Source organism: Bufo gargarizans, chromosome 5 (assembly GCF_014858855.1).
Source record: "Bufo gargarizans isolate SCDJY-AF-19 chromosome 5, ASM1485885v1, whole genome shotgun sequence".
Lineage (NCBI taxonomy): Eukaryota > Metazoa > Chordata > Amphibia > Anura > Bufonidae > Bufo > Bufo gargarizans.
In genome coordinates, this window is record NC_058084.1 from 102,167,596 (window position 1) to 102,193,493 (window position 25,898).

General features: G+C 43.1%; 1 protein-coding gene across 2 annotated transcripts in view; it reads left to right on the top strand.

The window, feature by feature from the left end:
• Nucleotides 1–25,898, top strand: part of PREX2 (phosphatidylinositol-3,4,5-trisphosphate dependent Rac exchange factor 2) — a 390,423-nt gene that overhangs the window by 184,260 nt on the left and 180,265 nt on the right. For both annotated transcript variants that reach the window (XM_044293224.1, XM_044293225.1), the window contains exons 17-19: nucleotides 2,563–2,655; nucleotides 4,786–4,934; nucleotides 25,686–25,771. In XM_044293224.1, coding sequence (XP_044149159.1) covers nucleotides 2,563–2,655; nucleotides 4,786–4,934; nucleotides 25,686–25,771 — 328 coding nt within the window. The remainder of the gene's footprint in view (nucleotides 1–2,562; nucleotides 2,656–4,785; nucleotides 4,935–25,685; nucleotides 25,772–25,898) is intronic.

The following is a 25,898-nucleotide window of genomic DNA, read 5'->3' on the forward strand; positions in this document are numbered from 1 at the left end:
AAGGCTACATTCACACGAACTTATTTTGTTTCTGTGTCCGTTCTGTTTTTTTGCGGATAGGATTGCAGACTCATTCATTTCAATGGGTCTGCAAAAAAATGCAGACAGCACATTGTGTACTATCTGCATCCATATGTCCGTTCCGTAGCCCTGCAAAAAAAAAATAGAACATGTCCTATTTTTGTCCGTTTTGCAGGCAAGGATAGGCATTATTACAATGAATTTACGGACCGCAAAACACATACGGTTGTATGAATGTAGCCTTAACGAGACTGGGTACTGTGGATGTCACTAATAAAGGAACGGCCGCTGTGGAGGTCACTGTTAAAGGGGTGGAAGCTATGGATGTTACCATTAAGGGGGCGGGGCAAAGCTGGGTCCTTCTGCTAGTCTAATATATTCAGGCCACCCTCAAAAGACGGACTTAAAAACCCTGCCCACAGGCCTAGCTAGGCCACGCCCCTCCCACTTCACAGCCCACGGGGATTGAAAAGAAAAAAAGGTAAAAATCAACTTCTGTCAGCTGAAGGTGTGGGTGGGAGGGAGGGCGGGTAGACTTACTTCCTGCACCTCACGCTCAGAAAGCACAGTGCTGCTGTCTAAGAGTGAGCTGTTCAAAAGGACATCCCTGTGTCCATCCAGGCCCTGCGCCGGATGGAGGACAGGGAGTCTGAAAGCCAGACTGTTCGGCCTAAAACTGGACCTTTGGCCACCCTAGGGGCAGGCTGCTGTGGAGGTAACAGTTAAGGGGATGGTCCGCTATGGAGGTCACTGTTAAGGGGGCAGGGTGTTGTGGAAATCACTGTTAAGGAGATGGGGTACTGTGGAGGTCACTAAAAACAGGGTGGCCACTGTGGAGGTCACTGTTAAAAGGGCAGGCTGCTGTGGAGGTCACTGTTAAGGGGGTGGGATTCTGTGAAGGTCACTGTTAAAGGGGTGGTCACTGTGGAGGTCTCTGTTAAGGGGACAGAGAATGGTGGAGGTCACAGTTAAGGAGACGCTGTAGAGATCACTGTTAAGGGGAAAGATTATTGTGGAAATAACTGTTAATGAGAGGGGGTACTGTGGAGGTCACTAATAAAGGGGTGGCCACTGTGGAGGTCACTGTTAAAGGGGGGGTGCTGTGGATGTTACTGTTATGGGAGCAGGCCGCTGCGGAGGTCACTGTTAAAGGGGTGGGCACTGTGGAGGTCACTATTAAGGGAGGAAGGGACTAGGGAGGCCACTATTAAAGGGGCAGCGGGATACTGTGAGGTCACTGTTAAGGGAGCAGGGTACAGTGGAGGTCACTGTTAAGGGAGCGGAGTACTGTGGCAGTCACTGTTAAAGGGGTAGTCGCTGTGGAGGTCTCTGTTAAGGGGGGCCGGGAATGGTGGAATTCAGTTAAGGGGACTGTAACCTGTGGTCAGTGTTAAGGGGCAGGTGCTGTAGAGGTCACTGTTAAGGGGGCAGACCCCTGTGAAGATCAAAGTTAAGGGCTGGGCTGCTGTGGAGGTCGCATTTTAAGGAGATGGGACACTGTGGTGGAGGGGGGTTAGTGTTAATGGGTGGGGGGCTGTGGAGGTCACTGTTTTGGGGGCGGGTTACTGTTGATGTCACTGTTATAGTGGATACTGTTGATATCTTTTAACGACACACACAAACATTAAATGAGACGTGCGAAGCCGGGTCCTTCTGCTAGTGTATTTATATAATCCCAGATAAATAATTTTGTGAAAATGAAAACTTGTAATGCATAATGTTCCTTTGAATTACTAGAGAATTACATAACTGGTTTTAGATTGGTTGAGTTATCTGCATTGCCTACAAGGCTATACCGGTCAAAGAGGGGACAGATAGTCAATGATGATGTTAACAGGCATAATATAATATATTTATGCACTCTCTTGTAATTTACTGCAAGTTTCACTACAAGTAAAATTAATTTGGCTATAATAAAGAGACCAAAGTAATGGAGTTCAGACCTCTGCTTTTTATGAGGAACTGTCATGCTTGTAATTCCTGTACAAACCCTCTGGAAGCCCGTCGCTCTTTGCACATTACCGCCTTCTTTCTACTTATCTGCATTCCATGCTCTAGTGTGTTCTCCCAACTGATCCCAGGTACTATCTTCATAACTGCTTTTGGTTTCATGGATGGAGCATCCCTGCTCTGATATCTCCTAGACCTAGATCCTGATTCCCTATATAAATTATTGTCTGTGACCACAACATTTTGTACCTTAGGAGACTAGACTGCGTGGTCACGTGGACAAGAAGTGATGTCATTGCATGGGGGCAGAAGAAATCTTTGAATCAGAAGAGGGCATCAAACAGGGGAATACCATAATCATGTTACATGTTATATCTGTCACATAAACCACAAATTGTTTTGTTATCTTTAGATTTTATTATATTTGAGAAATTGAGAAACATTTGCATATACAGGGGGTAACTATAGCCATAGCATTCATAGCACTTTTTAGTCTTTTAGTATTAGTAAAGATATTGTAAAACTTGAAGTCATGGTGTCATAAACCCCAAAAGATTTACTGTCTTAAGAATCTACAATGGTCTTTTCCAGGTAAAACCCAGTGATGGGAGTTATGGTTTTGCACTAGAAGATAAAAATAAAGTGCCCATTGTTAAATACATTGAAAGAGGTTCTAACGCAGAGGTAAGAAAGTCTTGTTTTATCCCAAAAATTAATCTGTTGTTTAACATTCAAATGAATGGAAAAACACTTTAAAATATATGATTTTTGTCATTTATTGTCTTAGCTGTTTTGGTCTGTTTGTAAATTGAAAAAATTAAGAAAATGATACAACCATTAAAAAAAAAAATCAGAGTATAACAGAGCATAGTGCATTCGCTTAGAAAAAGTGACAAAACCTAATGGAAATAATTTTGACATGCTTTTTATATCTATTACCAAATAAATTGGTAGACTGCTTGAACATACCATGTGCACGGAAACCTGTACATATGCACATGAAGCCCCATAAGGTCCATATTAATGATCCATAGACACTCCACATCCCACTGGATGGTACTGCCATGAGGCACTGTATTCTCCCCTAGAAGCAATACTCCAGTAACTTACCTTCATAATACAGTATGCACTGGAACACAGTTTTTCGTATTTTCGTATTTTTCAAGAGAGATAAAGGTCTCTGTGTAAAAGGTACAGTGTGCACAACCACTGGACTGGGGTGACTAGGGCCCACCAGCAAAATTGATTCTGTCGGACCACTACATAATATTACCTGACCCCATTCTCAGTCATGGCATTTTCTATACACATCAATTTACTGATGTACTACTGTATATATATATATATGGAGAATGTGGCAGGCAGGAATTGACAGGTGGGGGGTCAGTGGTACTGTTGGAAAAATTTGATTCGTCACGAAGCAGAATTTACTGAAATGGCTGTCGGCGTGAGAGAGATATGGCACATTTTCTTCAATCAAGATGACCTTGACGGCCTCTCAGTGACCAATTGGATGAGGTATGTATTTTTTTGTTTTTAACCCCTGATTAACCCCCGAAAAGCCTCAGTGTGACTGTCAGATGCTGCCGTGATCAGTGTTGAATGCGTTGTCTGAGTGGTTCAATGATGGGGGTGGTGCGATCACCATTGCCCGTCATGGCACCTGCGACATATAATGGAATACGACAAAGGACAAAGTCATTTATAACAATTCAAATTTCTTTGTGAACTTTGGCGAAGCAGTTGAATCTAAATTTTGATAACTTCGCTCATCTCTAGTCAGTGGACCTGCATTCTCTGGACAGATGAGGATCCCACTCTCTTCCTGCTCTCACAGCCGTGCTGATTAGTCTCTACATGCCACCCCCTCTTTTTCCTAATAGCCCTCCATCTCCTCCAACCAATGGCTCAATTCTTTTATCCCCTGCTCTGTCCAGCAGATAATGGCCAATGGGATAGAGAAGGCGCTCATAGGGTAAGTAAATTCAACAAAACGAATTTCTAATAAAATAAATGGTTTGCTCACCTATTGCGGTTGCATCAATTGGATGCAACTGCAATGGAGATCGAGTGTAGACAAGAGATGGTTGGTGCAGCCAAGATTCGTCCAGCAGGGAAGGGAGGGTTCCTTGGTCATTGGACATTGCCAGGTCCCTGGCTGCCTTTTATAGACAAGGGTAAGTTTCTCTACCCCTTACACACTGGTTTGGTGGCAGCTCTACATGTGCCGTTCATACTAGTGTTGGGGGGCAAGGCCCCAGAACTATTTCAGCCACCACCAGCGACCCATTCAATCAGTCTGAGCCTGAGGTTGGCCAACAGAAATCTATGGAAGTTGCACAACAGAACGGTAATATGGCCTGTGCACGAGGAGGAACAGCAAAACATAGTCCAGAACATTATAAATTACATTTTCATTTTTGTGATTACCTATTTATCATGCCCACTGAACCGCTACTGTATGTAATTGTATTTGCTACCAAGACAACATTTATTTATACATCCTCTAATATATGTGTAAATTTTCTATTGCACTTTGAATAGCGTGAATCCATGCTACGTCAATTGTTAATAAACTGTATGTGTATTATGAATAGTCTACATTACCAGATACTTAGTCACATTCATCATATCAGTTATTAGTATTTTTCACTTTAATCATGACAACATGGGCGATAGCAGTAATTAGAGTGCCTAATGTGGTGAGGAATGTGCAGATGGGTTCATGATCCGGCACCAGACTCTTTACTTCTTGTGCTCAGCAGTGGAAAGCTTTGCTTTAATAAAGGAACTATTTCTGTCATTTGCTCCCAGTTGTCAGGAATGGCGGTCGGAAAAAAAATCTATGCTGTAAATGGTGACCTTGTTTTCCTGAGGCCGTTTCACGAAGTGGATTGTTTTCTGAAGACTTGCTTAAACAGCAGAAAACCTCTGAGGATTCTCATGAGCACAAAACCAAGGGAGTAAGTCACCTCTTGTCCTTTCTATTTTAAGATGCAGATACACCTTTTAATTTCCTTACAGTCTTGTGTCCGCCCTACTTAGAGGGGTTATCTCACAATAAGGATTACTATGTGATGAATAGGGCGTTAGACAAATGAAGTATTATTGCAGTATACAATAAAAATAGTTTCCAGTTTTTTTTTGCATGCACGTCACGATTTTCTCTCTGGTAGCGCCCTCTGCTGTTTATTCTTCAGGTCCACCTCCTCCTGCACTCAGCGGTGGACTGACATGCTCAGTAGCTTCTCTGCTTCAGTCCCCTCAATACTAGTGTAGTGACCTCTCTGCTTACCAAGCGCAGCGCTGTACGTTAAAAAACAAACAGACTAATCACGGGTACCAAATGAATATAAATGTGCCCCAATACATCTCTCGTGCAGCTCCCAAATAAGTTACGCATCAATGTAACGTTTGTGCAAATGTCAGACAAGGAACATAGGGGGTCATTTACTATTCTGAAATAAGCTTAAATTAGGCGTATTTCAGGCACTGCTATCTGCGACTTCTACCTGCTCACGCCAGGCCTAAAATTGTGGGCATTGCGTGGGCGGGGAAGGGAAGGGGCCTGCAGGCCAGTCTGATTTACCACTTTCTCAGCCTGTTTTAGCCACAGAAAAAGGTCTAAATGTAAGACACCTTCCTTTCTAATGCAGCGATCTTAATAAATGTGCCCCATAGTTTCCTATATAGTGAAACACAAGGAAAGGGGTCATTAAAGCTCCTTCATTTCTATTGCAATATATGGTGTTCAAGAAGGTATTGCTCCGTACTAAAGTTTGGGGTAGAGGAGTTGCTGATATATTGCACCAAGGCATATGCAGCAGGGTTTCGCCTGATATCCTGGATTGGTGCCAGTTATCATTACACTGAATTTTATTTGCAGGCTGCTCCCTCTGCCGGTGCCCCATGCTTCCCCCCCGGAGTCTGACATCTGTAGGCTGGAAGTAATTTTGTATGTAGGTGAATTAGGCCAACATATTGCACAGCCAAATGAAATGCCATGGCACTGACCATCGCATCAGATGCCACGTCTTTGCTGACCAAGCCTAAGTACCAAAATAGTTGCCTTCATGTCTGTGTGACTGGCACACTTGAAAGGGCTCAGTGTGTAATCCTTACCTTGATGTGAATGACTGGCAGACTTTAAAAGACTTGGGTAGAGCACTTGCCTTCATGTATGAGTGACTGGCACACTGACTGGAAATGTTACAGTGTAACTTTATGATTTTGTGGGGTTTTAATTTAAGCACCAATAAAGCCAGTCTATGGACAGTCAGATGTCGCTTCCCGCTGTGAATTATAATTGGATGCAGTGTTTCCATGCTTCAGGGACTAGTATTTGGCAGCGGGAAGTCAGATACTGGGAACTGATACAGCTACATAATCAGTATATAGCAGGCAGCAGAGTATGAAACGTAGCCTTGTTTTCTCAGCATATGATAATGGTTCTTCACAACCCAAGATCTATATATTCTCATATTCATTTAGTTGCTACTAGTGTTGGTCGCGAATATTCGTATTACGAATTTTTATTGCGAATATCGGCACTTTGAGAATTCGCAAATATTTAGAATATAGTGCTATATATTCGTAATGACGAATATTCGTCTATTCTTATTTTTTTAACACAGTACACATCAGGTGATCATCCCTCCCTTCTTCTAGCTTGTGGGCCAATGAGAAGGCTTTGTCACAGCTTAGCAACATCCCTAGCAACCAATAGGAAAGTTGCCTACCCCTTACTATATAAGAACCTCCCCAGCAGCCATTTTCTAAAGTTTATTGCAGTTATGAAAGAGACAGCAGTGACATTGCTGTGCTCTGTGCTTTGTGTTATTACATTAGGCAGTTTACTTATATATATAATTCAGATAGTGAGAGATAGTCAGTGTAGGTTATATCCTGACATAGTGTTCTAGTGCAGGGTGTTAGGTTCTGCTGTCCATACATACATGCTACAGACATAGTGCTGTGATGTCACAAATTGCACGTATTGCAAACAAATATGCGCATCATTAATTGCCAAACATTTGCAAGCGCAACTATATTGGAGCACTCTATCTGCATATAAATCTATTCTAATGTTCTGCCGTGCCAACCATTTTCTCCAGTCTCAGGAAACTTCTATCAGCTTGAAAAATGTAGCATAAGTGACACACGCCGGTATTTCGCGCACATTACTCGAATAATACATTGCCGATTTTCGCAATCAAGAATATAATCTCGAATTCGCGAATATATGACGAATATTCTACAAAATATTTGTGAAATATCGCGAATTCGAATATTGCCCCTGCCGCTTATCACTAATTGCTAGAAAAAACTGAATGTACACCAGTGGCCATTAACTGAATGCAAAATCAGGTTCTTCTGCAGCAACATGGAAACATAGTAAAGGTAAACTGTAGAGATGCAGATAATCTGTCCAACAAGCAAGCAGAGTAAAAAAAAAACATTTATTGTCTGCCCCTAAGACCTAAAACGCGCAGTCTTAAGAGAAAATATATCTCTCGCCTTCCGTCTCTTCTCTAGTTCAAGGAATCTGGAAGAAGGGGTGCAGCTCAACTAAGGCTTGCCTAGTCACCACTGTGGGTTGAATAGTGAGAGGAGGTTTCTAAAGCAGCAATCTGACTCACACCCAGATATGATTAAGTTGATAAAGATATCTATGGTTAGGGTTAATTGCTTCTGGTTCCTGCAACATTCCTGAGATGAACTGGCCATCCGATCTAGAACAGCATCTGGAAACTGCAGACATATTGAGAGAAGGGATTTGCATGCTTTTGGCCATTAGGGAAGATTGCATAGAAAATAGAGAGAGAGAGAGACTAAAGGTGGCCTTACACATAATTCTAAAGTTGATAAAAACAAATGATGTCAACCAAAACGACTGGTGAAATTTAACAACGATTGTTTTGGTCAACCGATGACAGAGCATTATCATTTGAAAAGAAGTCGGCCGTGTCTAATATTTTCATACGATAGTCGGACGAAAGATCTTTCATTCACAGAAAAATTGTTTGTGAACAAAAGATCTTTCTTTGAAAGAATGTTCCCAGAAAGATCTTTCTTCCGCTGCCTGGTTTTATTAAACATGTATGGGCAGTATGAAGAACGTTAAAAGTCAATATGGACAAAAATGTGTCTAGCCAAATCAGTGAAAGAAATGTTCACCAGCTGATTGTTCAACTGCTGTTCAACCATCAACTAACGTCTATCTAATGTGTGTGACCACCATAAGAGGGGACCATCATATTGCCTACTGCCGATACACAGCTTTTAATAGAAAGTCAGCTCTCTGACTTACCTCAGAATTGTTCTTACTATTGTGACACCCATCATCCTTAGTAAAGAGACCAAGCGGGTCTAAGTCATTGCCTCCACCATCTGTCAGCCCTCTATCAGCCCTCCTGCCTTGCACCTCAATACTTGTCCTCCATCAAGAGAACTCCAGCCACCACCAGACAAGAGACCTCAAGAGACCAAAGGTGTGTCTCAAGGGGAAGAATAATTGCATCCCTCCATTTACTGCATGTACGGTCCATGGGAGTACCGGAGAGAGGGATTTGCCACTGTGAATACTATAACCAAACTCGTTGCCACTGCCTCCACTCCCATCCTCTCCAACTCTGGCCACCATGACTCCCCCTGTGTGCCAGCATTCTGCATATAAAGATAATAAAAATTCATGCATGATCTAAACTATTTATCAGTGCCATAACCTACTGCCTGTAAATTATATGAGCATAAAACATATTTTATAATATAGCATTCCTCCTTAATAGATAATCCAAGTACCTCACATAATAGTGATACAAAATCAGTTATGCATGAGTTATGAGTAAAACTCCTACCCAATCAGGATCTAGTCTGTAAACGAAAAAAAATAACAAAAAGATGCGCTCGGTGTCTAGCCGGCATTATTGCACAATCAAGGAAACAGAGAGTGGAGGCTATGAATCTCAGTGTGCATGCCCCACATGTGTACATCAGAAAAGGAGGTGAAGGAAATACCAGCTTGCCAGACTCATGTTTGACATGAGCACCAGTGCCAAGGAGGGCCTTCGGCTATATTGAATAAGGGCATAATTTTAACAGAGTCCAAAATCCTTACTGTTGTAAAACAACACTGACAATCAAAAGAATCACATTGCAAATCTGCTTCAACAAGGTAAGTATAATGGGGGACTTCACACAAAACCCTTGTCACCCATTTAGACATATTAGTATGAGAATCCTCATTTGGCGGACCACCATAACCTCAGCATAGATGTTACAGATCGCTTAGCGCAGGTATATAACAAACCCCAGCAAAACTCATAAGCATACTCATAATGGCCAACTATAACAAAATGAGGTGCTAGTAATAATCCAATAAGTCCTCATAAATAATCCAAAAACAAGAACTAGATATACGTGGCCCCCTCTCTCCAACAGCCCCCAGTCCACAATTAATCCCCCAAAAATCTAATTACAAGTAACTAACAATTTATTAAATTAATATAAAAAAGAAAAAATACATTAACGGGTCATAGATCCATCCTGGAAGAAGGAAGATAAACATATTTCTAATCTGAAAAGTAAAAAAAAACAAAGAGTGTAAGTAAAACAGTGAATCATACTAAAAGAAAATACAAAAAATAATAAAAAGGCACTGTATATTCATAATGAGATTAAGTCAACCAGGTCATCACCCATACAGACAAGCCACTCTAACCTCAAATCACTCCTCTTACCTTAAACTCCACATCGAGACCAAAAGTGTTATGATGAAAAATCCTTCCTCTTAAGGAGCCATACCCTATCACCACCACAACGCAATGGGGGAACATGGGAACTATTAGGGGACTTTCACACTTGCGTTAAAGTTTTCCGATATTGAGTTCCGTCCTAGGGGCTCAATACCGGAAAAAAAAACTCTTCAGTTTTATCCTAATGCGTTCTTGAATGGAATTCAGTTCAGTCACTCCTACGGTATTTGGCCGAAGAAAATACACTTGATGGAATGCTGGATCCGGCATTAATTTCCAGCAAAACGCATCCGGTTTCCTGGTCTGAGCATGCGCAGACCTTTAAAAATGTGAAAAAAATAAATACCGGATCCGTTTTTCCGGATGACACCAGAGAGACAGATCCGGTATTGCAATGCATTTGTGAGACAGGTCCGCATCCGGATCCATCTACAAATGCTTTCCATTTGCGCACAGATTTCCGGATCCGGCAGGCAGTTGCTCCTACCACAGTTTTTTTTTTTTTACCTTCTCTGGATCAACTTGCAAGATAACAGGCTGAACTGGATGGACAAATGTCTTTTTTCAGCCTTATAAACTATTTTACTATGTTACTAAGTGCTGTGGAATCAAAAAGCAGTAGGCAAGCTATCTGTGGTCTTTTTTAGTGTACACCTCTCCTCTCAAAGGCTAATAACTCCAAGTTGCTTCCTCAGAGGCTGTTATATGGCTCTCATCTCTCAAGCTGGCTAGTTATTCCCTAGGACTGTTCTCTTTCAGCTTCTTCTCACTTCACTGTCTCACTACACCCTGAACTGCATACTGAGTGCACGCCACTCCCTATGGGGAGAGTGTAGCAACCACAACTAGCAGCTAGCTACCAAAATCTCTTAAACCTTTGATAGCCTGTTGAAAAGAATGAAAGACATACAAACACACCCTAAATCCCACCCATTTCAACCATTTTGGCAGTGTAACACACTTCATTTACAATCGGCAACGTTTTTAGTAGATCTACTGTAGACAGACATTTATTCCTGATGGTAAAGCGATGATTATTAATTCTGATTTTGAAGTCCAAATCATCTATCTACCTACCTATCTAAAACTATCTATCTATGATATATAGCATAACAGTTTTAAACTATATATATTTTATATATATTTATAGTATATGACAGGCATTATGGGTTCAACCTGTAATAATATTAGTGGATGTTAAAAACCCTATGTTTTAGAAGTCAGCAGGCTGGCTGTCTGCCCAGACCTTGACTTAATAGAATATATGTTCCAACCAAGCCCATGTTGTTCTCTCAAGTCTTGCTGTTTTTGGTGCAGACTTGCATTTTCCATGGCCGTTAACTTTGTTGGCTCTTATACTTAATTGTTTCTACAGTAGATTTGCTTAATTCTATTTCCACCTGTAAAGTTATTTCCTTTGGACGGTTACTTAAACTTCAGTCCAAGTTCTGCGATGACAGAAAGGTACTTTGATGTAGAAGAAGTAACGTGTGATTATCATTTTACAGGAATCTCTCATTAATGTTTAAAGGGAACCTGTCATCAACTTTTTGCTGACCTCACTGAGGGCAGCATAAAATAGTGACAGAAATGCTGATTTTAGCGGTGTGTCACTTATGAGCCAAAAGTAAGTGGTTGCCGAGAACCAGCATCATAATCATTTCAGCCTGGGCCTTGAAAAGAGTAAAATCTACCTTAGAAGGGTCATGGTTATTCCTAATCTCCTGCTCTCTCGCCCATCTGCTGATGATTGGCAGTTCTCTCCTAGAGAGAAAGAGAGAAAACTAGGTAGAAGACTGTCAGCCATCAGCAGGTTGGGGGGAGAGCGGAAAATCATGAATAACCAGTACTCTTCTCAGGTGGCCGTGACTCTTTTCCAGGCCCGGTCTGCAATGATTGTGATGTTGGTTCTTGGCAACCACTTACTTTTAACTTTTAAATGACAGACCGCTGAAAACAACTCATCTGTCACTACTTTATGCTACCGTTAGTATGGGCAGCATAAAGTTGATGACAGGTTCCCTTTAAACCAGAAAAGCCACTACTACTACACTCATAAAGCATATGCACTAAGGGAAAGGGCTGCCACAAATTACAAGGAACCGGCACTCCAATACACCCTTTATTACACATAATGGTGACCCTCAAAAACATTTGGGGCAAGCGCCTGCTAACCTGGGGCCGATCGCACATCTATTCGGATGTCTGCCCTATCAACTTTTGATTATTTATTTTCGAAATGTATTTTCAGCGCCAAACACGGTGACCACGAGTAAGGGGGATCAGTGTTAGATTCCAGAGAGGAAGCCTGAGAAACGGCTATGGCTACCACATCCAAGCAAGGCAGCATGTGCGCAAATTACCTATTAGGTATAATTAGGTGAGGGCCTGCAGGTGAGCTGGCCGTGTAAAAGATTTTAAGTGCAGGCCTGCAGGTGAGCTGACCCTGTAAAAAATTATATGCAAGGGCCTGCTGGTGAGCTGATCCTGTAAAACATTGTAGGTGAGGGCCTGCTGGTGAGCTGACCCTGTAAAAAAATATATGCGAGGGCCTGCTGGTGAGCTGACCCTGTAAAACATTATATGTGAAGGGCATATATGCGAGGGCATTATATGCGATGAATAAGCATGTTGATATGATGGAAGAGGAGGAGGATCAGAAAAGGAAGATTCAACCATATATCCTTGTTTGTGGTGGAAGAGTTGCATGAAAATACAGTGTATTCAGTACATTATAAACAACACATTTAAAGTGCCTTTATGTTCATCAGCTTTCCTTTGGTGGAGTAGAGAAGTCACAGTCAATCCAGACATGTCAGCATTTTCAGTTGACAGGCAGATACGCTTATTGGTTAAAATTCCACCAGCAGACAAAACGCTAGCGGCAGGGCAGACCAGCACCTCCAAGGCGTAGAGCGCCAGTTCGTGCCATGTGTCCAGCTTGGATACCTAGTAGTTGTAAGGTACAGAGGGATCATTGAGGATGCTGACACGGTCTGCTACGTACTCATTCACCATCTTCCAAAAAATTTCCCTTCTTGTGACACTAGGCCGCGCATCAGCGTGAGGGTGTGGCGGGGTGTCATGAAACTGTCCCAGGCTTTGGAGAATGTTGCCCTGCCTCTGTTGGAACTGCTGTCTGTTCCCCTTGTCTCCCTTCCTCGGTTGGCCAAGGAAGTATGGACTCTGCCGCCAGCGTTGACACATGGAAATTTTTGGAGCAATTTTTCAACAAGGATCTTCTGGTATTGAACCGTTTTGCTTATCCTCTCCACCAAAGGAATGAGAGATGAGATGTTCTCTTTATAGCGAGGGTCGAGAAGGGTAAACAACCAGTAATCAGTGTAAAATGCATATAAAGCACGGATCGCTAGAAAGGCAGCCTAAAATGAAGTCAGCCATGTGTGCCAGAGAACCAACAGGCAAGACTTCGCTGTCATCATCAGGAGGATGACTCTCAATCTCCTCATCCTCTTCCTCCTCTTCTGCCCACCCACGCTGAACAGATGGAATTAAACTTCTATGGGTACTACCCTCTGAGCAGCGAGCGTTTGAGTACACACAGAAGTAGGATTGTTACTCTGATAATAGCATTATTGCCACTCACCATCTGTGTTGATTCCTCAAGTTTCTTAAAACCTCACAGAGGTCAGACATCCATGCCCACTCGTCGCTTGTGAATAGCGGAAGCTGACTGGAAAGGCGACGACCATGTTGCAGCTGGTATTCCACTACTGCTCTCTGCTGCTCACAAAGCCTGGCCAACATGTGGAATGTCGAGTTCCATCGCTAGCTCACATCGCACAACAGCCGGTGAGCTGGCAATTTCAATCGCTGCTGCAGCGTTGACAGACCGGCTGAAGCTGTCGATGACTTGCGGAAATGTTCATACACGCAGTGCACCTTCACCAGTAGCTCAGGCAAATTGGGGTAGGTTTTGAGAAACCGCTGAGCCACTAAGTTTAAGACGTGGGCTAGGTATGGGATGTGTGTGAGGTTGCTGAGCTCCAAAGCCGCCACCAAGTTACGGCCATTATCAGACACAACCATGCCTCTTTCTAGGTTGAGTGGCGAGAGCCACAGCTCAGTCTGGTCTCCTATGCCCTGCCACAGCTCTGCGGCGGTATGCTGTTTGTCCCCTAAGCATATCAGCTTCAGCATGGCCTGTTGCTGATTTTGCAATGCAGTGCTACACTGCTTCCAGCTACCGACTGATGACTGACTGGTGCTGCACGCGAGAGGAGACGGAGGAGGAGAAGTGAGGGTTTGGGCCACTAACGTAGGTGCTAGGCGGAAACCCTGATCGATGTAAGGCCCGCAATCCTTGGCATCAGTTCGGTAGCACCTGTGCTATCCCAGGGTACGACTCGCTCCCGACCTCCACAACATTCACCCAGTGTGCCATCAGGTAAATGTAGCGTCCCTGGCCGAATGCACTTGTCCATCGTAAGTGGACCATACCAGTAACTGCATTGGTCATGGCACGTGTGATGTTAAGGGACACATGCTGGTGTAAGGCGGACATGGCACACCTTGAAAAATAGTGGCGGCTGGGGACTGCAAAATGCAGGACTGCCGCCAACATCAGGCTCAGTGTCCACAAGCCTTAATGGCAAAATTTCCAGGGCCATTAATTTGGAAAGCTGTGCATTTAGTGCTATGGCCTGTTTGTGGGTGGCTGGGTATTTGCGCTTGCGTTCAAAGGCCTGGGGTAAGGACATTTGGACGCCTCTTCCAGCCTGTTGCAGTGCAGAAGATCCCTCCCTCTCTGTACTGCTATCCTTTCTCAGCTCTCCACCTTCCCAGGTTGGGTCAGTTACTTCATCGTCGACCACCTCTTCTTCCACTTCCTCACTCTGCTCATCCTCCTGACTTGTTGACCTAGCCACTACCTCAGTGATTGACAACTGAGTCTCATCCTCTTCATCATCCACTTGAGACAGTAATTGCCGTTGAGTTATTGGCAACTGTGTCTCATGATCATCCACCTCATTGAACATTAATTGCCGTTCCCCACCGTCATCTTCTTGTGATTGTGGCTGCTCACGAGTTTGGGAATCAGGGCACAAGATCTGTCCCTCTTTAAGCGTGCTTGGCGAGAGGGCCAAATCAAGGAATGGCGCTGAAAAGAGCTCCTTGGAATATCCGAGTGTAGGATCACTTGTTTGCCCAGACTCTCCATGGTGGGAGGAAGAAGGATCAGGGTGAGGATTTGGTTGAGCAGACTCTTGGCTACTGAGACTAGACTTTGTGGAAGACAGGGTGGTGCTTAAGCAACTGGAAGCATTATCTGCTGCAATCCAACCGACCACCTTGTCGCAATGGTCTGACTTCAAGATTGGTGTCTTGCGCCGCCCTGCAAACTGGGATATGAAGCTAGGTATCGTGGATGAGTGTGTTTCTTGTGCTCTGGCAGCAGGCACAGTTTCACCGTGCCCAGCATCACGGCCACTGCCCCATCCCTTCTTCATATTAAATGTTATATATGATTGAAAGTCTGTCACACGTACAGTAGCGTAGAATTTGGAAGTGTATGCGCAAACAAATTTGAAAAGGTATTTGGGATGTGGAAACAGGAGATATCCTGGGTATTTGGGATTACACAGGAGATATCCCGCAGATAATGTCAATGCTGTCACCAGCGGCTAATGAAAAATTACATGGAATGTCAAAGGTGTTTGGGATGAGGAAACGTTATACAGGAGAGGTACCAACGGTAATGTCACTGTCTTCAGCGTCTACGCAAAAAAGTACACTGTATTTCACAGATACATTTTTTCAGCGCACATGTTACACTGCAGTTGTGTTGCTGGTAATGTCACTGTCAGAAGCGGACACTGAATGTCACAAATACATTTTGGGATGCGCACACTTTACACTGGAGATGTGGCACAGCTAATGTCACTGTCAGAACTGGACACCATCTCTTGAAAAAATCATGAAAACTGAGATGATGAGAAAAAAGCGTCACTCACCAATTGTTGTATTGATAGTAGCTTTATTCCGGGTAAAAACATGCTAGATGCGGGTCACTGCACAGCAATCCAAGGCAACAGCCATTTCGCTCTAAATAGTGCTTTGTCAAGCCTCCTGTGACATGGTTGAGGGGTGTAGTAAATACCACACTCACTCTTCCACGTGACCAGTCAACAGGTGAGACAATTACATGTCCATGTATCTAATACAAATAAATACAATGTTAAGAACAACATAATTATAATCATTCAGACCCAATTGTCCCATGGCATTAGTTTTAATAATCCACTCAGCTTCTTTTTGTAATAGTTTACGCTTTCTATCTCCTCCTCTCATAGACAATTTAACTACTTCTATGCCAGCACTTCTTAAAACCTTTTGATCTCCCTGATGCATAGTGTGTATATGTTCAATGAGGCGGGTCCGATACCAGTTTCAATTGATTTCCTGTGTTCCCTAAAGTGAACATATAGGGGTCTATAGGTTTTACCAATATAGAATCAGCCACATGGGCAAAAAATAACATATACAATATATGTAGTTCTACAATTAATAAATTCTCTTACTGTGTGTGTTCTATACCTCCTACATGAATTAATGTACCTCTGTGCACAAAATTACACATAGAGCAGTGTCCACATCTAAAGTTTCCCCTTGGTCCCCATCTCTCCAACCAATTAGTTTGCAAACTTTGACTACGTCTAAAACTAACAATTGGCATATTCAGCGTTTTATCTCTCAAGAGATCATCTCTTTGTAACATATGCCAATTGTTCAGAATAGCTTTTTTAATTGTTTGGGCCATAGGGGAATACTCAAATGTGAACACGGCTCTAGCGTTCTTTGGGAACTGTCCTCTGATTATACTTTTCTTTTTATTGTGTGTTGTCAGACCATTTATCCTTTGTGTATACTTTTTTTAATAAGCTTTATCAATAATATGCACTGGATAGCCTCTTTGCAGTAATCGTATTTTTAGATCTCTACATTGTTCTTCAAAAACTTCTCCACTAATTATTCTTGCTAACTGCAAAAATTGGCCATAAGGGACTGCTGTCAGCACATGTGGGGGATGAAAACTCTTAAAATGTAATAGGCAGGGGTGGAATTCAAATTTTTAAGAACAGGACACGACACATGTTTACATATACATACACCATATATATTCAACACACATACACATAAATACACTATATATACATGAAACACACATACCACAAAACTTTTAAAAAGCCTAAGGAGCTAAACTATTAGTGGCCCACACCTCTAACTCCTACCAATGTCTATCTGTACATGTCCCAACCCTGCTTAGTCTCCATTGTGCCCCACACACAGTACATAGCTATGCCAGATCTGGGATGGTTGGGAGGTATGCATACATAAACAGACTATATAGACACTACACTCATATAATCACATATACAATATACACCATACAGTATATAAATGACCCCAAGGCTACACTTACAGTAGATTTATCTACACCATATACATTTTATACACATTTGTACCTAGCACTAAAGACATATTTGCATACATATTATATTCTGTGCTATCCAGAATACAGCACCACATACCTCTTATATCAAGTGACTTCTCCTCTGATGCAGACCTTCTCTTTCTTCATCTTCTCCTTTGAGAGCAGACCGCCATGATGATTTTTCACCCATCTCTTGTCTCTGCAGTTTGACAAAAGACATCTTAGGTTCCTACTTTTCCATCCTCCTCCTACCTTCTTAACAACTCACCTGACACCTTCAATAATAATAATAATAAGCACTAGTTTAAAAATGCTCCCGTTCTGTGTGCCAGTATAAAATAATTCCCACAGTGCCCCCAGTTGAGCTAATGTCCCCATAGTGCCCCCATAATGTGTGCAAGTATAAAACACCCCTATATAATGCCCCTGGTAAATGCGCACATAGTGCTCCTCTCCTCTTCCCCATAGTGCCCCCATAATGTGCCAGTATAATATTCCCCCATAGTGTCCCCCAGATTGTGCTAGTATAAATACCCCTTCTTAGTGCCCCCATAGTGTGCCTATATAATATGCCCCCATAGTGTTCTTCCTCCCCTCCAACACCATAGTATCCCCATGATGTGCCAGTATAAGATGCCCCCATAGTGTTCACTATGTGCTAGCAATTCCCCCAGTAGATGCACCCCATGTGCCAGCAATGCCCCCGGTATATACCCCCATAGTGTCCACATGTGCCAGCAATGTCCCCAGTAGATGCCCCCATAGTGTCCACATGGGCCAGCAATGCCCCCAGTAGATGCCCCCCATGTGCCAGCAATGTCCCCAGTAGATGCCCCCATAGTGTCCCCTTTGTGCCAGCCATGCCCCCAGTAGATGCTCCCATAGTGTACCCCATATGCCAGCAATGCCCCCAGTAGATACCCCCATAGTGTCCCCCATGTGTTAGCCATGCAGCCAGTAGATACCCCCATAGTGTTGCATATTTGCAAAGAATGCCCCCAGTTTCAGCCACAGAAAAGCCCCCCAAAAAAATAAAAATAACACTTACCTCCACCCGGTCAGCAATGCGATGCAGGCCTGTACGCTGTATGGCTCAGGCGGCGCAATTACATCATCGCCCTAGGTTTTAGAGAAGGACAATAAGAAAAATTCTCATTACACCCGAGGTCAGACCACTAATCAGTCCCCTAATGTTAATCAGACCTCGGCTGAAAGCCCCAATAAGACTTTAGATCAGACCCCAATGTGAATGACCCCCAATCAGACCTCAGATAAGAGACCCAGTGCTTTATATCAGCACCCAGTGCCCCTCTTCAGCCCCCCAGTGTCCCCCTTCAGCCCCCAAGTGCCTCATATTAGCCCCAGTGCCCCTCTTCAGCCCCCCAGCAGCCTCTCTCTAGCCCCCAGTGCCTCATATCAGCCCCCCAGTGCCTTTCTTTAGCCCCCCAGTGCCTCTCTTCTGCCCCCAGTGTCCCTATTCAGCCCCCCAGTGCCTCATATAAGCCCCCCAGTGCCCCCTTCAGCCCCCTATTGCCCTCTTTCACCCCTAGTGCCCCTCTTCAGCCCCCAGCAGCCTCTATCAAGCCCCCAGTGCCTCATATCAGCCCCCAGTGCCTTATATCAGCCCCCAGCAGCCTCTCTTCAGCCCCCCAGTGCCTCACATCAGCCCCCAATGCCCCTCTTCAGCACCCAGTGCCTCATATCAGCCCCCCAGTGCCCCTATTCAGCCCCCAGTGCCCCTCTTCAGCCCCCCAGAAGCCTCTCTTCAGCCCCCCAGTGCCTCACATCAGCCCCCAGTGCCTCATATCAGCCCCCAGTGCCCCTCTTCAGCCCCCCAGTGCCTCATATCAGCCCCTAGTGCCTCATATCAGCCCCCCAGTGCCTCTATTCAGCCCCCAGTGTCCCTCTTCAGCCCCCCAGTGCCTCATATCAGTCCCCAGTACCTCATATCAGCCCCCCAGTGCCTCATATCAGCCCCCTAGCAACCTCTCTTCATCCCCCCAGTGCCTCACATCAGCCCCTAATGCCACTCTTCAGCCCCCCAGTGCCTCATATCAGCCCCCCAGTTCCCCTCTTCAGCCCCCCCAGAAGCCTCTCTTAAGCCCCCCAGTGCCTCACATCAGCCCCCAATGCCCCTCTTCAGCCCCCCAGTGCCTCACATCAGCCCCCAGTGCCCCATATCAGCCCACCAATGCCCCATATCAGCCCCCCAGAGCCTCATATCAGCCCCCCAGTGCCCCATATCAGCCCCCCAGAAGCCTCTTTTCAGCCCCCAGTGCCCCTCTTCATCCCCCAGTGCCTCCATAATAAATAAATAAAAAACACCTACCGTTCCTGCTCCGGATGCTGGCGCTCTTCACCACTCGGTAATCCTCTTGTATAGTCTGCTATGTGGGCGCGCACAGTGTGAGGTCATAGCACGGCCTCACACTGTGCGCAGCCGTCACAGTAGAGCGCCGAGGACCAGGAAGGAAAAGGTGAGTATAGCTCTTCCCGGCCAGCATAAACATTCGGGGCACTGGACAAAACATTCGGGGCTCCAGCCCCGAATGTTTTGACCTAACGACGCCCCTGCTGATGAATGTAGGAAGGTGAGCGCTTCCACAATGCAAGCGCTCATCTCCTGCCGCACCGGATCGGGATTCAGCTGGTTCTACGATCCGGCTGTATCCCATGCCTGGTAATAGGGCATTAGTAGAAGTGGGTTTTCTATATATTGTGGTGTCTAGACTGCCATGCTTTACACTGATTTGAACATCTAAAAACTCAAATTCTTGTTGTTTTAGTCTACTTTTGAATCGCATATTCATATCATTGATGTTATTAAGATGTTCTACAAAGTAGTGGAACAAATATATCTTTATTCTTGGAAATCCAATCTAGAGCACGAGGCTCTCCTTCTTCCAGGTTGGATCCCTCTTTAAGATAACTCAAGGCTTTAATTTTCTTGATAACCTGCCTCTGAAAGAGGTCAAGGCTACTGCCGGCTGGCAAGGGTGGAGTGAAAGCTGATTTGACTCCCTTTGTGAACACCTTTACAAGGGATTCTGTCTTATCTGGAGGACACCAGTGACTTTTTAGGAGCTCTTAAAGAGATTGAGTGGCAAGAAGATTATCTGCTAGCTTTCATAGATGTGGAAAGTCTATATACAAGAATACCCCAGGAGCAAGGAGTACAAACCGTCTGCAGTTTATTGACTAGGCTTGGTAAGAGTGCGCTCTACACTGAGTTCAAAGGGGAAGCATTGTCATTTGTATTGTCTCATAACTCCTTTATGTATGATCAGCAATGGTATAGTCAAATAGCAGGTACAGCGATGGGGACGCCGGTCTCCTGTACCTTTTGCTAATTTGTTTGTGGCAGCCTTTGAGGAGAAATATATTTTCACGGTTACCAATCCATATGTGAAACATATTTTTTTTGTATGGGCTGGTGATAAGAAATTGTTCCACTCCTTTGTAGAACATCTTAATAACATCAATGATATGAATATGCGATTCACAAGTAGAATAGAACAACAAGAATTAGAGTTTTTAGATGTTCAAATCAGTGTAAAGCACGGCAGTCTAGACATCACAATATATAGAAAACCCACTTCTACTAATGCCCTATTACATTTTAAGAGTTTTCATCCCCCACATGTGCTGACAGCAGTCCCTTATGGCCAATTTGTGCGGTTAGCAAGAATAATTACAAGTGGAGACGTTTTTGAAGAACAATGTAGAGATCTAAAAATGCGATTATTGCAAAGAGGATATCCAGTGCATGTTATTGATAAAGCTTTTAAAAAAGCGTATACACAAAGGATAAATGGTCTGACATCACACAAGAAAAAGAAAAGTATAATCAGAGGACAGTTCCCAAAGAACGCTAGAGCCGTGTTCACAATTGAGTATTCCCCTATGGCCCAAACAATTAAAAAAGCTATTCTGAACAATTGGCATATGTTACAAAGAGATGTAGTCAAAGTTCGCAAACTAATTGGTTGGAGAGATGGGGACCAAGGGGAAACTTTAGATGTGAACACTGCTCTATGTGTAATTTTGTGCACAGAGGTACATTAAATCATGTAGGAGGTAAAGAACACACAGTAAGAGAATTTATTAATTGTAAAACGACATATATCGTATATGTTATCAGGGAGATCAAAAGGTTTTAAGAAGTGCTGGCATAGAAGTAGTTAAATTGTCTATGAGAGGAGGAGATAGAAAGCGTAAACTATTACAAAAAGAAGCTGAGTGGATTATTAAAACTAATGCCATGGGACAATTGGGTCTGAATAATAAGAATGACCTGGCTGTCTTTATATAATTATGTTGTTCTTAACATTGTATTTATTAGTATTAGATACAGTCAGGTCCATAAATATTGGGACATCGTTATGCGTTTCTTCTTTTTAAGAATGTTCCAAACAGTTGTTTTCCGTGGTCTTCCTGGGCGGTTTTGGTGTTGCTGAGCTCACCGGTGCGTTCCTTCTTTTTAAGAATGTTCCAAACAGTTGTTTTGGCCCCAGCCTAATGTTTTTGCTATCTCTCTGATGGGTTTGTTGTGTTTTTTCACCCTAATGATGACTTGCTTTACTGATGGTGACAGCTCTTTGGATCTCATCTTGAGAGTTGACAGCAACAGATTCCAAATGCACATAGCACACTTGAAATGGACTCTGGACCTTTTATCTGCTCATTCTATTTGGGATAATGAGGGAATAACACACACCTGGCCATGGAACAGCTGAGAAGCCAATTGTCCCATTACTTTTGGTCCCTTAACAAGTGGGAGGCACATATGCAAACTGTTGTAATTCCTACACCGTTCACCTGATTTGGATGTAAATACCCTCAAATTAAAGCTGACAGTCTGCAGTTAAAGCACATCTTGTTCGTTTCATTTCAAATCCATTGTGGTGGTGTATAGAGCCAAAAATGTTACAAATGTGTCGACATCCCAATATTTATGGACCTGACTGTACATGGACATGTAATTGTCTCACCTGTTGACTGGTCACGTGGAAGAGTGAGTGTGGTATTTACTACACCCCTCAACCACGTCACAGGAGGCTTGACAAAGCACTGTTTAGTGCGAAACGGCTGTTGCCTTGGATTGCTGTGCAGTGACCCGCATCTAGCATGTTTTTACCCGGAATAAAGCTACTATCAATACAACAATTGGTGAGTGCCGCTTTTTTCTCATCATCTCATTTTTCATGATTGAATTCAATACTTTAAATAGCAGAGCACCACCACTGTATCACGTGAGCAGCCGTGGCAAGTGTGAATCCGGTCAGAAGTTCAAAAAACTGCACGGTGCAGTGCTGACTGTTTCTTTTTCTTTGAACAATCTAGTGAAAAAGTACACTGGATGTCACCGATTTTTTTGGGATGTGCACACTTTACACTGGAGATGTGGTGCAGCTAATGTCACTGTACACAGCGGACACCGTCTATGGGAAAAGTACACTGGATGTCAGATATTTGTTGGATGCGCACACTTTACACAGGAGATGTGGCGCAGCTAATGTCACTGTCTGCAGCGGACACTGTCTACGGAAAAAGTACACTGGATGTCACAGATTTGTTTTGAATGCGCACACTTTACACTGGAGATGTGGCGCGGCTAATGTCACTGTCTGCAGCGGACACCGTCTACGGAAAAAGTACACTGGATGTCACAGATTTGTTTTGAATGCGCACACTTTACACTGGAGATGTGGCGCAGCTAATGTTGCTGTCCGTAGCGGCCTAACTATTGTACGTTATTTAGCGCAGGAAGCCTTAAAAATAGATATTGCTGCCACACGCAATAGTCCCTTTTGGGTCTGCAAAGTTTAAGCTATTTAGCACAGTTTGCACACAAAAAAAAAAGATATTGCTGCTGCCACACACAATTGTCCTTAAAAGGACTTTTGGGTCTCTGAAAAGTTTTAGTAATGAAAAATGTCTTATATCATTCCCTACACTGTCTGTCCCTTCCTCAGCACAGCTCTCCCTGACTAAGACTGAGACTATATAGCACCCGATAACGCGTTCCGGCCAGCCAATCACTGTATTGCCAGCAGCCAACATGGCTACGGCATTACAGTGAGGGCAGTACTTACCTGAACGTTTATTGTCTGCGTAGCAGCCAATAAACATGTGAGGCAGAGACTCGAGCATTGCGCTTGAGCACATGCGGTATTCAGACGAATACCGCCATGTGCCGAGCATCGAGATGCTCAAACCGAATTCGTGTTCGGCCGAGCATGCTCGATCATCACTACTCTTTATAAAAAAATATGGCATCCTTTTTTCTGCACGTAGCTGAGATGCTCTAGTAGCAGCTTATGGATTTTCTAAAATGCAATCATAAACAAAAATTGCCTCCGAAGGTGTACATAGCTTTTAAAGAATCAATGCAATTATGTATGCAGCTATTAGTTAGTTAGTGGAGCTCAAAATCTATGTTCCCCATTAATTTGTCTTTGGAGTGTGGAAGGAAACTTACTCAAACCCAGGGAGAACATACAAACTCCATACAGGTTTTGTCTTTGGCCAGATTTGAACAACAGGACCCCAGTATTGTAGGGCACCAGTGTTAAGCACTGAGCCACTATGGTGCCTACACAGTATGCTGTATGCTGTACTCCCAATAGATAATACTGTGTAGATACCTTTGATTTTCCAGTCTCTTCCTACAATCTTACATGTACGGGGCCAGCTGGAATGTCACAAGGACTATAGCAAGGATTAGGGAAATTGGATTCTGTCAGATGTGTTGTTTCCCTCATGTATAAACTGTTCAGAGAGCTGCTACTTATCTTGCCCCCATGATGTGCTAGATGACACTATGTCAAACATACATTTCTGAACCTTGAGATACAGTACAGTATATGTGTGCCAAAAAATTGCTTAGCTGAAAATATGTTCATGTTCACACATGTTCTATGTAAAGTTGGAACTTTGTGGAAATGTCCACATGGGATGGATATGCTTGCAGATTTGCAGCAGCAGCAGCAAAGTGGATAAGATTGAAATAAATGCATAAAATAACCACAGCGGAAATTGAAATTTTACTCTACTATTGGGTGGAATCCATAGCAAATCTGCAGCAAAATCCACAACAAATCTGCTGCGGGGAGGGAATGGCTCTACAGATTTTGCTTCAGTTCTGCAGTGTAATTTCTGTTGTAGACTTGTCATGGATCCGCTAGATGACGTCCATGTGCATTCTGTATTTTGAGGAATGGGACAGCTGCCCCCTAATAGAACAGTCCAATCCTTGTTCATAATGCGGACAATAATAGGGCATGTTTTATTTTTTTGCGGAACGGACATACAGAAATGGAATGCACACAGACTCATTTCCATTTTTTTTGCAGCCCCATTGAAGTGAATAGTTCCGCATATGGGCCGCCATAAAAAAAAAATGAAACAGACATACAAATAAAATACGTTTGTGTGCATAAGCCCTTACTCTGTATTTCACTATATACATTGCAAAGGGTAAAAATCTGTTGTGGAAATCCGCAGCATAAGTTGACATGCTGCAGATTTAAAATCCACACCGTATGTCAATTTACGCTGTGGATTTTTTTTTTACGCTTGCAAAATAGGATGTGTTAAATATACCTGACGGCCACCCACAATGCTGTTCCACTGATCGCCTATTGCTACTGGTCTTGCTTCTGAAACTCTTGGTGAACAGTGCCCACTGCAGGAGTAATACAGTATTACATGCTGAGTGACTGACCATTTAAAATATGACTGCCCATGTTCGCCAGAGGAAGAGGTTCTCCTCTATGTCTAATAGAAGAGGGTCCCAAATGAAAGGCTATATCTATGACATCTACGTATATCCCCATAATAGGGCATATGGAAAGATTGACCCCTTTAAAGTTAACTTACAAGGTTAAATTGTGTTCTGGTTTAACACCCCAAATAACACAAATGATATATGACAGCTCTGCTACACCTTTACCTTACTGACTTTGTCATTGGACTTATTCACATATTTCATGTACCATTTCTGAAGTCAAATAATTGATCCTGACAAAAATATAGTTTATAACAAAAAAAAGTCACATTTATATCATAGAAAAGCAAGTTGCTATGCAGCGTAGTATAATGCAGTCGGCAGTATGATTATGCGGTATAATAAGGCATCAAAATGAAAAACTTTTCAGCTTTATAATAATTCTCTCAAATATATGGTTTGCTAGAAATTCCTCCCTTATTACAGTTTCTGCATAAAACCTTTTGATCTAATATTTGTGTGCCGCTTTATGTTTGATGTATTGTGGAAATAATTTAATTTTTTTCCCTGCAAAATGGTACATAATAGAATTTATTATTAGAGATTGTATTTTTCCTTGCATCCATAACATTTTTATTTCCACTGATATATATGATACATGCAGGTGAAATAAATTATAACAGTACCATATACGCTGCTAAAATTTATGTCATATTATAAGAGTTTTGGACTTTTTTCACATTTTAACAAATAATTTACTTTATTTCTTTGCCAGAACGGTAAAAATTCCAGATTCACCAGAGGGACTCGGCTTCCAGATAAGGGGTTTTGGACCATCTGTTGTACATGCTCTGGGTAGAGGTACAGTTAAGTTTTAGTAATACTATCTACTTTCCCTATCAGTCTGATTATGCAATCATCGGAAAATAAGGATGACAGGGTGTCTGAAAGTAAGAGTCTTTTACCAGGGCAGATATTCTGCCCAGTA